This window comes from Scyliorhinus torazame, chromosome 1, assembly GCF_047496885.1.
Source record: "Scyliorhinus torazame isolate Kashiwa2021f chromosome 1, sScyTor2.1, whole genome shotgun sequence".
NCBI lineage: Eukaryota > Metazoa > Chordata > Chondrichthyes > Carcharhiniformes > Scyliorhinidae > Scyliorhinus > Scyliorhinus torazame.
Genome location: NC_092707.1, coordinates 286989352 through 287003947, shown reverse-complemented (window position 1 = coordinate 287003947; position 14596 = coordinate 286989352). Strand labels below are relative to the sequence as shown.

At 44.1% G+C, this 14596-nt stretch overlaps 1 protein-coding gene across 2 annotated transcripts in view; it reads left to right on the top strand.

The window, feature by feature from the left end:
* LOC140421981 (actin-related protein 2) overlaps nucleotides 1-14596 on the top strand; it is a 76865-nt gene that overhangs the window by 13938 nt on the left and 48331 nt on the right. Inside the window, exons 2-4 of one of the 2 annotated variants that reach the window (XM_072506957.1) lie at nucleotides 6003-6113; nucleotides 7346-7360; nucleotides 11362-11577. In XM_072506957.1, the coding sequence (XP_072363058.1) occupies nucleotides 6003-6113; nucleotides 7346-7360; nucleotides 11362-11577 (342 nt within the window). The remainder of the gene's footprint in view (nucleotides 1-6002; nucleotides 6114-7345; nucleotides 7361-11361; nucleotides 11578-14596) is intronic. The other variant, XM_072506958.1, reaches the window with a different exon arrangement.

The window sequence follows — 14596 nt, the reverse complement described above, 5'->3', positions numbered from 1 at the left end:
AACTGGGTTGCTGCTGCTGGGGAGAAGGGGGAGCTGGTATGGGGGGCGGCGGGGGGTCGGGGCGGGGGGGCGCCGCTTGGGGGAGATACGGCTACGTGGGAACCGGGTGAGGAGCTGGATTGAAAAAGGAGATGTCTAGTTGTCAAGGGGGGGGGGGGGGGTAAAAGAGCCCCCCAACCCGGTTGATCACGTGGAATGTGAGAGGGCTGAACGGGCCGATAAAGAGGGCACGGGTACTCGTACACCGAAAGAAACTTAAGGCAGATGTGGTTATGCTTCAGGAGACGCATCTGAAGCTGATCGACCAGGTCAGACTACGCAAAGGATGGGTGGGGCAGGTGTTTCATTCGGGGCTAGACGCAAAAAACGGGGGTGGCCATACTAGTGGGGAAGCGGGTAATGTTTGAGGCAAAGACTATGGTGGCGGATAGTGGGGGCAGATACGTAATGGTGAGTGGCAAATTGCAAGGGGAGGCGGTGGTATTAGTGAACGTGTATGCCCCGAACTGGGATGATGCCAACTTTGAGGCGTATGCTAGGACGAATCCCGGACCTAGAAGTGGGGAAGTTGGTAATGGGTGGAGATTTTAATACTGTGCTGGACCCAGGGCTGGACAGATCGAGGTCCAGGACCGGAAGGAGGCCGGCTGCAGCTAGGGTGCTTAAGGACTTTATGGAGCAGATGGGAGGAGTCGACCCCTGGAGATTTAGTAGACCTAGGAGTAAGGAGTTTTCGTTTTTCTCCTATGTCCACAAAGTTTATTCACAAATAAATTTTTTGTCTTGGGAAGGGCATTGATCCCAAAGGTGACGGGGATGGAGTACACGGCTATTGCCATTTCGGATCATGCTCCACATTGGGTAGACCTGGAGATAGGGGAAGAAAAACAACAGCGTCCACCCTGGAGAATGGACATGGGATTATTGGCAGATGAGGGGGTGTGTTTAAGGGTGAGGGGGTGTATTGAAAGGTACTTGGAACTCAATGATAATGGGGAGGTACAGGTGGGAGTGGTCTGGGAGGCGCTGAAGGCAGTGGTTAGAGGGGAGCTGATATCTATTACGTCACATAAAGGAAAGCAGGAGGGTAGGGAAAGGGAGCGGTTGTTGAAAGAACTTCTGAGGGTGGACAGACAATATGCGGAGGCACCGGAGGAGGGACTGTACAGGGAAAGGCAAAGGCTACATGTAGAATTTGACTTGTTGACTACGGGTAATGCAGAGGCACAATGGAGGAAGGCACAGGGTGTATAGTACGAATACGGGGAGAAGGCGAGCAGGTTGCTGGCCTCCCAACTGAGGAAAAGGGGAGCAGCGAGGGAGATGGGGCGGGGAGCGGAGAGAGTGAATGGAGTGTTCAAGGCATTTTACGAAAGATTATATGAAGCTCAGCCCCCGGATGGGAAGGTGAGACTGATGTGCTTTCTGGATCAGCTGGAATTTCCTAACGTGGAGGAGCAGGGGAGGGTGGGACTGGGAGCACAGATTGAGACAGAGGAAGTAGTGAAAGGGATTGGGAGCATGCAGGCGGGGAAGGCCCCGGGACCAGACGGATTCCCAGTTGAATTCTATAGGAAATATATGGACTTGCTGGCCCCGCTACTGATGAGAACCTTTAATGAGGCGAGGGAAAGGGGGCAGCTGCCCCCGACTATGTCAGAGGCAACGATATCGCTCCTCCTAAAGAAGGAAAAAGACCCGCTGCAATGCGGGTCCTACAGGCCCATTTCCCTCCTGAATGTAGACGCTAAGATTCTGGCCAAGGTAATGGCAATGAGGATAGAGGATTGTGTCCCGGGGGTGGTTCATGAGGACCAAACTGGGTTTGTGAAGGGGAGACAGCTGAATACAAATATACGGAGGCTGCTAGGGGTAATAATGATGCCCCCACCAGAGGGGGAAGCGGAGATAGTGGTGGCGATGGATGCCGAGAAAGCATTTGATAGTGCAGTGGTATTATTTGTGGGAGGTGCTGAGGAGATTTGGTTTTGGGGATGGGTATATCAGGTGGGTACAGTTGCTGTACTGGGCCCCGATGGCGAGTGTGGTTACGAATGGGCGGGGGTCTGACTATTTTCGGCTCCATAGAGGGATGAGGCAGGGATGTCCTCTGTCCCCGTTATTGTTTGCACTGGCGATTGAACCCCTGGCCATAGCATTGAGGGGTTCCAGGAAGTGGAGGGGAGTACTCGGGGGGGGGGGGGGGGAGAAGAACACCGGGTATCTCTATATGCGGATGATTTGTTGCTATTTGTGGCGGACCCGGCGGAGGGGATGCCAGAGATAATGCGGATACTTGGGGAGTTTGGGGATTTTTCAGGGTATAAACTGAACATGGGGAAAAGTGAGTTTGTGGTGCATCCAGGGGAGCAGAGCAGAGAGATAGAGCATTTACCGTTGAGGAAGGTAACAAGGGACTTCCGGTACTTGGGGATCCAGATAGCCAAGAATTGGGGTACATTACACAGGCTTAATTTAACGAGGCTGGTGGAACAGATGGAGGAGGACTTTAAGAGATGGGACATGGTGTCCCTGTCATTGGCAGGTAGGGTGCAGGCGGTTAAAATGGTGGTCCTCCCGAGATTCCTTCTTGTGTTTCAGTGCCTCCCGGTGGTGATCACGAAGGCTTTTTTCAAAAGAATCGAGAAGAGTTTTGTGGGGGCTGGGAAGACCCCGAGAGTGAGGAGGGGATTCTTGCAGCGTAGTAGGGGGGGGGGGGGGGGGGCAGGCACTACTGAGCCTAAGTGAGTACTACTGGGCCGCCAATGTTTCAATGGTGTGTAAGTGGATGGGAGAAGGGGAGGGAGCGGCGTGGAAGAGATTGGAGAGGGCTTCCTGCAGGGGGACTAGCCTACAAGCAATGGTGACGGCACCGTTGCCGTTCTCACCAAAGAAATACACCACAGGCTACATTGAAAATTTGGGGGCAGTGGAGATGGTAGGGGGGAAGGACGGGAGCTTCGGTGCGGTCCCCGATAAGAAACAATCATCGGTTCGTTCCGGGGAGAATGGATGGGGGATTTGGAGCATGGCAAAGAGCTGGGGTAGTACAACTGAGAGATCTGTTTGTAGATGGGACGTTTGCGAGTCTGGGAGCGCTGACGGAAAAATATGGGTTGCCCCAAGGGAATGCATTTCGGTACATGCAAGTGAGGGCTTTTGCGAGGCAACAGGTGAGGGAATTCCCGCAGCTCCCGACGCAGGAGGTGCAGGATAGAGTGATCTCAGAGACATGGGTGGGGGATGGTAAGGTGTCGGACATGTACAGGGAAATGAGGGACTAGGGGGAGATCATGGTGGATGAGCTGAAGGGGAAATGGGAAGAAGAGCTGGGGGAAGAGATTGAGGAGGGGCTGTGGGCTGATGCCCTATGTCGGGTCAACTCATCGTCCTCGTGTGCCAGGCTAAGCCTGATACAATTTAAGGTGTTACACAGGGCGCATGTGACTGGAGCACGGCTTAGTAAATGTTTTTGGGTAGAGGATAGGTGTGCGAGATGCTCGAGAGGCCCAGCGAATCACACCCACATGTTCTGGTCATGTCCGGCATTGCAGGGGTTCTGGGTGGGGGTGGCGAAGGTGCTTTCGAAGGTGGTGGGGGTCCGGGTCGAACCAAGCTGGGGGTTGGCTATATTTGGGGTTGCAGAAGAGCCCGGAGTGCAGGAGGCGAGAGAGGCTGATGTTTTGGCCTTTGCGTCCCTAGTAGCCCGGCGCAGGATATTGTTAATGTGTAAGGAAGCCAAACCCCCGGGTGTGGAGACCTGGATAAACGACATGGCAGGGTTTATAAAGGTAGAACGGATTAAGTTAGTGTTAAGGGGTTCGGCTCGGGTTCACCAGGCGGTGGCAACCATTCGTCGATTACCTCACAGAAAGATAGGGAATGGAAAAGAAGTAGACAACAGCAGCAACCCGGGGGGGGGGGGGGGGGGGTGAGAATCGGACGGACTCTCAGATGTTATTGTATATGTATAATATGTATAGGTATTTGTTATAGGTAATTGTATATTGGGCTGTTGGATTGTATTTTTGGAGAGTATTTATTTTGGACAAGGCAGTTGCCATTCAGTTTTTGTTTATATAGTATTTATTTATTTGTTTAAAACTGGCCACTTATTTATATTGCTTTATTGTTGTGTAAAAGAAACACTACGTACTGTTATGTTTGGCCAAAAATCTTGAATAAAATATATATTTTAAAAAAAAGATTGCCTTGATTTACGTGCACTTAAATTTTTGCGAATAATCTCTTTTGTGCAACTTTATTAAATGCTTTCTTGAAGTCCATACGGGCAACAGCCATAGGTGCTCCCCTCTGTCTGCCAGGCTCATGACCTCAAAAAAGCTTCAAGTTCAACTTTTGAACCCAGTGTTTTGGAAAGTTTGAGTCTTACATCTGCAATTTGCTTCCCTTTGTGTAGCCTAGGGTTGAAATCACTAAGGCAGAGAATTTGCACTCTTCAGTTATTTTCTTACATTACTGCTTGTGTTAATCCTTTCTTGTTGTCTTTCAGCTGTCAGTTTCTTAAGATAAAAGGGAGAATTTTAGAAGAAATTTCTACTTCACCAAAGGTTATTAGTGAATGGAATGTGATACTACAGTAGGCAATTGAAGCTCAAACACCAATTAATTCATCACATCTACCTTTTTCTATTACAAAGTCATTGGTGTTTTTTCATAGATTATCATAGAATTTACAGTGCAGAAGGAGGCCATTCAGCCCATCGAGTCTGCACCGGCTCTTGGAAAGAGCACCCTACCCAAGGTCAACACCTCCACCCTATCCCCATAACCCAGTAACCCCACCCAACGCTAAGGGCAATTTATCATGGCCAATCCACCTAACCGGCACATCTTTGGACTGTGGGAGCAAACCGGAGCACCTGGAGGAAACCCACGCACACACGGGGAGAACGTGCAGACTCCGCACAGACAGTGACCCAAGCCGGAATCGAACCTGGGACCCTGGAGCTGTGAAGCAATTGTGCTATCCACAATGCTACCGTGCTGCCGTGGTGTTGAAGTTGCTTTTCTGGCCTTTTGCACAACTCTAATTTTCATCGCTCCAAATATGGTTCCTTCAGCTGCCAAGGTGCCAAGCTCTAGAATTCCCTCCCTAAACCTTTCTGCCCCTTTCCTCTTTCTATAAGACATTCCTTAAAACTATGCTCTTTGGCCAAGTCATTGGTCATCACTCCCTCAAATTCCTTCCTGTGGCTCTGTTGAATTTTGTTTGATGCTTGCTCCTTTGAAGTGCCTCAGGATGTTTCACTCCATTGCATTTGCTATAAAAATGCTTGTGTCAGAGTAATTTTTGTAGGATCAATATGGTTGATTCTTGATTGTCTTCTGAAATGACCTAGCAAATCACTAAGCTAATTTCAGAAGTTGGCTAATCACCAACTCCTCTAGGACAATTAGATATGGGAGAAATAGAAAATGCTGGAAAATCTCAGCAGGTCTGGCAGCATCTGTAGGGAGAGAAAAGAGCTAACGTTTTGGCAAAGCTTTGACAAAGAGTCATCGGACTGCCAAAACGTTAGCTCTTTTCTCTCCCTGCAGATGCTGCCAGACCTGCTGAGATTTTCCAGCATTTTCGTTTCAGATTCCAGCATCCACAGTAATTTGCTTTTATTGAGATATGGGAGAAAGCTGGCCTTGCCATCGACCCCACATACAGTGAATACAAAAAAGACAGATTTGTGTTGGTTGGTGTTTCCATTTTTTTTTTGTTATTTATGAAGTTATCCAGGAGACATTTGGGGGAGTAACAACTTAAATGGACTTGCTCCTGGCTGCACTAATGCATGTGCAAGTATTGGTACATAATATATATTGAAAGTGAAATGTGTAAATGCTAATCTTGAAGAGATTATTCTCAAGAAGTCCAAATTGTCTTTTTTATTTCCATCTGCATTTCCTTTGTTGATGGATGATTAACTGCAAAATGACATGACTACAAGAAGCTAAATGATTTTTTCCCATTTGTCCCCTTTGTATAGTTTGTGAAATGTGGCTATGCTGGCTCCAATTTTCCAGAGCACATCTTTCCAGCGCTGGTGGGCCGTCCCATTATCCGCTCCACTGCCAAAGTTGGGAATATCGAGATCAAGGTAAGAAAGGGTCTGGAGGGCTATATAGTTGCTAATTTGATGTGACCACAGTTTTTCTTAACCATTTTATTCCAGTGTGTTGGCATGTCTTTGATCATTCCTTTTGTATGACAAAGTGAAGGGCAAAACCCCTCTTGTAATAACATACCTTACAAAACCAGTAGGAACTTCTCAGAAGATGCTTCCAAGAGTGTTCAGTTAATCTTTTTAAAATTTAAATATTTAAAGCTGAGATTATGTCCAGGCTTTGTAGGTATACAGATAATTAAATGTTTCGCAAGCAAAGTTAAGATAATCTGTTACGTTTTGACCTGTAGTTGCCGGTCTTGGCTATCACAAATACAATATACAATGGAAATAACAGTTTGCAGTACAACTTCAAATTTGTGCATTAAGTAGAGAGGTTAAATACTGATGCCCAAAAATGCAGCGTAGTCTTTCCGAAGTGTTTTTTTTGAATGAGGGTAAACAGTTCTCTGTTCCACCTTCTTGCTTTCCCTCTTACCTCTCAATATTTTCTAAATTTAATCAAACTCCTGACAAAACCTTTTGAAAGGATTTTCCATTTTTTTGGCAGCAGCAATGTGCATACTTGATGAATATGTTTGCAAACCAGAAACGTTGTCCGCACCGCCCTTGGTGAAAAGGGTTAAAAAGTTGAGCAAGTTCATAAGATTCGCACAAAATGTGAGAAATGTTGCTTCTCATTGAAAGAATTTCAAATAGTCGTGTAAATGATTTCCCAGGCTGTAATTCAGATGCTCGCTCAGTATTAGCCCCACAGTCTCAGATAAGATAATGAAAAGATTATTCTGTTGAATACAAAAGCAACAATGTAGTTAACTTCAAGAAGGAAAATTTTCTGCAAATTGAGAGAAATGGAGGAACAGGTCAGTGTGATTGATAGTATTGATTCTGTAACACTTAGAAAAATAACCTTTTTGTTATTGCGGAACTAATGTGCGCTTGAAATTCATTTTGCAAAACTAAATATTTCTTGAGTAACTTGTTTTTTAAGGAATGGCACTGAACAGTGAGTTTAGCTGCACATTAGACTCCACACCAACTGATTGGGAGGTTTCTCAAAATGCTGTCATTTTCTTCTTTTAATTTTGGAAGGCACTTTGCATCTTTTGAGTTCCGGGAGTGATGTTTTCACTCAGACCTTTTCTGACCTTTGTTTTTACCTTCTTTCTCTCTCTCTCTCCTTCTTTCTTCACCTGTTGAAGTAGAATAACAAAAAGATGGTAAGTAAGTTGTTGGAGTGTGGTGTGATCCATCTTTACATTTCATTTTATTTTGGTATTGCAATCAAAACATCTAAACTTTGCATTGAAATAATTCCTTTTCGTTAACATTTTGCAGCTTTTTTTAACATCTAACAAGACAGCATTTTTGTCAATTGCTGTTTCCTCTTATGCCAGAAAGTTAACTTATCTGTTCTACTTAAGTTTTAAAAGCATGGATTAGACAGATTTTGCATTGGTGACATGTTGGTCGACTGGTGCATTGCATCAGGGTGATCAAGCACAGGATTACGTGTTACTCACGTCGCAAATTCCTGATCTTTTCCAGGCTATTTGGGCAGGTGCTGGGTAAAGATCAGATGTCGTTGGTAGGAAAATCATGGATATGTCATCCACTGCAATTGCATTTCTTCCTTTCTCTCTCTCTCTTCCAACCCCCGCCCCCCTTATCCCTGCCGAATGCCACCTCCCAAAGAGCAGAATCACAGAATTATGACAGAGCAAAAGGAGGCCATTTGGTCCATTGTGTCTGCACCGGTTCTCCAAACGAGCATCATGACTTGGTGCCATTCCCTGCCTTTTCCCTGAACCCTTGCATTGGAAAAGGACCTGGGAGTAGGCAGCATGATAAGTCATTCAGCTGTGGAGCGCTGTTGGGATTTCATAGGCATGTGGTGGGCATTTAGAGGAAAGCCGCATCACCCTTCCTAAAGCTGAAAACTTCTTCCTCAAACCCTTGCGTAATCCAAGGTTAAAAAAACAGGTCGAGGATCTAAAGCACTTGCGAAATTCACTTAAATAGTTCAGGTAAGATAATTCTCAAGAAAAGGTGGTTGTTTAAAGATGTGTTTATATGCTATGAGTGCACCAATAAAATAACGTCATAAAAGTGGTAGACCGAGCTTAGCACCTGCAAAGCCTTTTCTAATCTGCCCAGCAAGTATTGGGGAGTTGAGCAGATTATCAAAACAGTTGGGGAAATTAGAAGGGCTAGTCATTCTGAGTTATGGCCATGTCTTTCCTCCTGACAATTTGCAGACCAGAAACCCAAGAATAAACAATAGTGAATGGAACAGGTTAGCCGACACTAAGGAGGTGGTGGTTGATAAATGAAACACCTGTAAAATAAGTCTTGCTATAAGAACATTTAGACCTGCCATTATTTCATGCTGACTGTTGGAATGTTAAATTCCATTTTGGTAAGGCTCCTGAATAAAGAAAGTAATAATTTTCTGTCTTTAAAAATTGCAATAAGCCTGTAGAGGTTATTAGTATTTCACACTGCAGCATGAATTTGCCACAATACCTTTATTTTGCTTTGAAGCATGTATTTGAACTGAATTTATCCATGTTTTTATGTGTGTAAGTGATAGCATTTGGTTGTTTGGGGCTTAACATTAGCATTCCCCTGGACGCAAGTACTTTGCCCATTCTTTCAGTGACAATGGAATGTTGGCTGCTCGGGTGGAGGAGTTGATGCATTCCTGTATAAATGCAGATTCACTTTGTTGTGGGCCAACTAGCAAGAAATATTGTACCTGTTTTATCCAAAACTTATGCTACACATTTGTGTATGCTGTGTTTGAGACTTGCATTGGTGAGATTATTTTTTTCTTAAAGGTGGTTTAATTGTGTATCTTATTTTACAGTTCCGTCACTAATTCCAGAATTGAATGTATTTGTCTGCCTAAAACTGATTGCATGTACTTAATGGATCACTTCAAAATTTGATGAATGCTTTCCTTTCGTTCATCATTTTTATCAGAATCCAAGTTAATATCTGACTAGGTTTGTGTGCTCATTTTGTGGTCATGAAGTGCTTTCTACTTTGTGCTAGTCAATATTTGTACATCCATTAAACTGTTCGAGCATGACTGGTTGTTAATTTGTGCTTCCTGTACTGTGCTTAAACGCAGAACCTTTCGTACAGGCAGTCTGCAAATTGTCGTCAGCAAATAGCAATGTATCCAGTGCAAGTATTGTATCAAATTTGTCAGTTGGTTGTACCAATGCCGTGTGCATAGCTTGCATTTCAAGTCCTTTGGCCAGAAAACAGATAGAAGGAAAACTCTATACATTCTTGCTTTTGTCTAAGATCTCTGTTATGGAATAGCTCTGTTGAACAGTTGTCTTGTATTTTCATACTCCCACCCATACAGTATCAATAAGCCCATTCTCGTCCACCCAGATATAAAGATGCACAATCATGTAGGATGTAATACTTGCAATGCAAAATACTGTCCCATAGCCATCGTCCGTTTCTCTCTTTTTCCCCCCCCCCCCCAAACTCCAATCCCCCTCCACAGCCGCTGCCTGCCTTTAATGTGCATTTGTTTTTTATGCATTTGCACTCTATAGCAAACAACTTATCCCAGTTTATAAGAGGTTATAAACTAATTGAGACCACAGGAATTTCACCTTAAGATTGCCTTCAAGAGATCTCTTACCAGCATTGTCATGTAGAAGGATTGATGATCTCAATCAGGACAGCGGTGGAAAGATTGGAGTTGATGTTGACCAGGAATGGAGAGAAATAGGCTAGCGGTTTTCCCATTTGTTGCTGTCAAACAATCTCTGAATTCTTATGGACACAGATTGTATCGATTTGGTTTTGAAAGTCGTTACACTCCTAATGTAAACCATTTCCTCCTAAATGTTAAAAGGAATTCTGGGTATTGTGTTTTTTGTAACATCAGTGTCCTTGGGTGAAAAGGAAAAAATAAATGAAAATAAACCACAAGTTTTCCATTAAAAATAACTGAATATGCCTGATGTTAATACTAAGAGAATTCAAATATTTTGTGCAAGAGTATTTTGCTTAAAGGGCCTTTGATTAATATATGTTTCATAGAACATAGAACATAGAACAATACAGCGCAGTACAGGCCCTTCGGCCCACGATGTTGCACCGAAACAAAAGCCATCTAACCTACACTATGCCATTATCATCCATATGTTTATCCAATAAACTTTTAAATGCCCTCAATGTTGGCGAGTTCACTACTGTAGCAGGTAGGGCATTCCACGGCCTCACTACTCTTTGCGTAAAGAACCTACCTCTGACCTCTGTCCTATATCTATTACCCCTCAGTTTAAAGTTATGTCCCCTCGTGCCAGCCATATCCATCCGCGGGAGAAGGCTCTCACTGTCCACCCTATCCAACCCCCTGATCATTTTGTATGCCTCTATTAAGTCTCCTCTTAACCTTCTTCTCTCCAACGAAAACAACCTCAAGTCCGTCAGCCTTTCCTCATAAGATTTTCCCTCCATACCAGGCAACATCCTGGTAAATCTCCTCTGCACCCGCTCCAAAGCCTCCACGTCCTTCCTATAATGCGGTGACCAGAACTGTACGCAATACTACAAATGCGGCCGGACCAGAGTTCTGTACAGCTGCAACATGACCTCCCGACTCCGGAACTCAATCGGAAATATTTTGGTTTGATTTGCGACTTGTTTGAGTTCAGTGCAGTTGTAATCACTGATGGATTTACCCGCTTGCATTTTAAGCACTGCGACCCATTGTCAACTTCAATGGTAGCTCTATTCCTGGGATGTCTATCATGGACCAAGCTGTTTTCAGCCATGATCTTTCATCACTCCTCACCCACGGCCCTACTTCATGCTGTGCCTATCTCCAAAAGACATTTCTTGTATGCTGCCCCTCATTCATTCAAAACTGCACTCATCACACTGTCCCAAGGAAAGCTTTCCAGACCCCCTTCCTTGCAAGTGGGCACTATGTTTCCTCTCCAAAGTTTGCAAAACTTTCTTGGTTTTTCAGACGTAAAATGAGCCAACTGAGCATTTTACTCAACAAGTTCATTCAGCCAATAACCTGCCCAATGCAGATTTATTTTGCTGTACTTCCTTAAAATTGTTGCTCTCCAAATATCCTGGTGGTTTTGTTTTGTTTTTTAAGTTGGGCTTTCTTTATTCTTGAAAGTTATTGATGGTGACCTCAGTCTGGAGTTTATCATCTTTCATTTTCTTTTCACAGGATCTGATGGTGGGTGATGAAGCCAGTGAGTTGCGTTCTATGTTAGAGGTTAACTATCCAATGGAAAATGGCATTGTTCGAAACTGGGATGACATGAAGCATCTGTGGGATTACACATTTGGCCCTGAGAAATTAGATGTAGACTCCAAGAATTGCAAGATTCTTCTAACTGAGCCACCAATGAACCCCACAAAAAATCGAGAAAAGATAATAGAGGTAAGAATGTTTGAGAAATACAAATTTTTGAGAAAAACTTAGATTTCAGGGAGATGGGAAAAACAATTGACTTGTTTCCGAGGCTCTTTTTCTTCCTCTGACTCTCTAAAGGCTGCTAGCACAACAATTATCTGGCCTCATCTGGACCCAGAAGGCTGTACTTGGAATTTGCCAAGGGACTTTTAGCACCTCAGGATATTTCTTCATATTGACCAATTATAATCTCATTGAGGCGAAAAGGCAGGTCAGATGTTGAGCATACAGTCAGTTCATAATTTCAAAAAAAGTATGGCTGTTTTTCACAGTTTACAGATTACTAGAAGGGTTAAACTATTTGTCAGCTCCACTGGATGGATTAACCTTTTCCAAAGCCCTTTTTGTACTGATTTTAAAAAGGAAATTACTTAAATTAAGTTAAATGTTGTGCAACAATTGGGTGTGTGTGTGTGTGGTGAAGGTACTTGGGAAGCGGTTTGGAATGACTGACTGTTGGGTGCGAGCCTCCAGTGCAAACTCTGTAAACAAGCTTTTGACACAGCCTCATTCGTTCATTGAAAACAGGATTTCTTTCCAGATTCAGGTTGGTGCATTTCCTCCGTGTTAACTTGAGCTTATAAATATAAAATTTAGGCTAATTGGGTCGATGTTGAAAATTGTGACAATTTCTGTGTAGACAGTTAACCCAGGAAGATGCATATTGTCTGAGGGAATCGGGAAAGCAACTTAGCTGGTTTATCCGACCGTCTCCCATCACAGAGATTTTAGGAATGAACTTGGTCATGTCACTGTGGGCTTGGTTTATTTATCAAGCTAAAAATAGTTTGGAATGCTCTGAAATTTGATCTATGTTTGCACTGTAACTAGTCTAGTTAGCCAGTCTCATGTATTTAGTTTGAGAGCAGAGAGTAGTGTATTATGGTTTTGGTATTGTTAATCTTTATGACATGTTTACCCACAGCCTATTTATTTCATTATAATCATGTGTATGTATTCATTGGTACAGAACTATATAGTTCCCAAAATGTGAGTTACGACACCTGATGAGGTAGTGGGCCGATTGTTTGGCGCCTCAGCTCTGAGAGCGATGGTGACTGTTGACACTAGACTCTGGTCGGGGAACTAATTTCTTTTACCCCCAAATGGTTAGCCAACCTGACCGCTTTTGCTACTCATTGTTCAATTCAGTGGCCTTGTTGATTGGGGGTTTCCATGGAGTGCTTGTAGTGGATGCACTTTGTGCTCGGAGGTAGCGTGTGGTGGTTGGTGGGGCAGTTCTGCAACTGGCGTTGAATATCCATTGCAGACCTGGCACAATTCTTAGCTCTTGAGATCCCATCAAAGCCATAAATGTTTGTGGACGTTGGTGCCCACTCCACTCAACAACACTCACTTCGTTCCAAATGTCCTTGTGCCTGCAAGCATTGCAGTGAAATCAGAGTGGGTGCAGCTGCTGACTAATGTTTGCCATTTGGTACATGTGTCTTGAGCTGTGCGATAGCTGGGCTTTTGCCTGACCGATCTGAGTATTGAAGGGGGCAGAGCCTCACTGGGTTTTTTCATGAATGATTAAGTTGTGCATCAGAAATAGTTTTCACGCTGAAGAAAAGTAGCAATGATGTGGTTCTTGTATAGAAGATTCAATATCAATGAATTATTAATCCAAATTTGTGCTGCTCTTTCATTTTGAGTGAAATGACGCTTGCCTTTCTCTGATAGGCTGCTCGATTTTTCACTGTCACCTCTGAGACTCGGAATATTGAGTTAAGTTAGATTTGCACTTGCAGCAACTTCTGTTCCCCTATCATCCCTGTGCTCACTGACCTTCATTGGCTCCTGGTCAAGCAATGTATTGATTTTAAAATTCTCCTCATCAGAAAATACCAGCTTTGACAAAGAGTCATCCAAGCTCTAAATATGAGCTCCCTCTTCCCTCCACAGATGCTGACAGACCTGCTGAGATTGTCCAGTATTTTCTGCCTTTGTTTCAGGTTCCAGCATCCGCAGTAATTTGCTTTCATATTAAAATTCTTGCAGTGGCACGGTGGTTAGCACTGCTGCCTCAGGCGCTGAGGACCCGGGTTCGATCCCGGGGGGGCTTGCACATTCTTCCCGTGTCTGCATGGGTTTCACCCCCACAGCCCAAAGATGTGCAGGGTAGGTGAATTGGCCACGCTAAATTGCCCCTTAATTGAAAAATAAAATTGGACACTTTACATTTTTTTGAATATTAAAATTCTTAGCCTTGTTTTTAAACCCTCCATGGCCTCACCCCTCCTCTGCAATCTCCCCCGGCTCCACAATCCTCAGAATATTAATTCTGGCCTCTTTTGCACTCTCAACTTAAACTGCCCCACCACTGGTCTTACTTTCAGCAGCCTGGACCCAAAGATCTGGAATTTTCACCCCACACCTCTCCCTTCTTTCCTTCCTGAAGACACACTCCCTAAAACCTACCTCTTTGATCAAGCTTCTCTGATCACACTTGTCAAACTCATTGCAAAGTTATTCTCAATGCCATTCTAGCATATCTCATCAGTCATTGACCTGTGGCATTGGGAATTTGATCAGTATGCAGGAAATATTTGTGCTCTCTGAACAACCTTTCCTCCCCCAAGACATGGTTGGGTAGGACCAGCTTTTCATTTGAGTCGTAACTGACCAGGGATTTGTTCAGTCCTTGGAAAGCAGCTGAACATTATTTGTGGAAGACTGGTTCAGCAGGAGAGAATTCTGTGAGCAGGGCCTTGTTCTCCATCACATCCACTTGTCTGGTTTCTACTTGAGTATCCTGGAGAAGGTGGTGGATACCTCACTGGCAGGGTGTTGTTTGCACACTTTGTTTTGGAGGAACTTGGAGCTGAGATGGGGTTTGCTGCATCTGCCTATAAATCTCATTTTCCAGAGTGAAGTCTGTACATCATTCACATGGAAAATCTGTTCAATAAATACGACAAAAGTGTTGAAGTTAGATCTAAGCGTTCTGTAGTCTGCCATGTTGAGAAACATAACAGAATAGTGC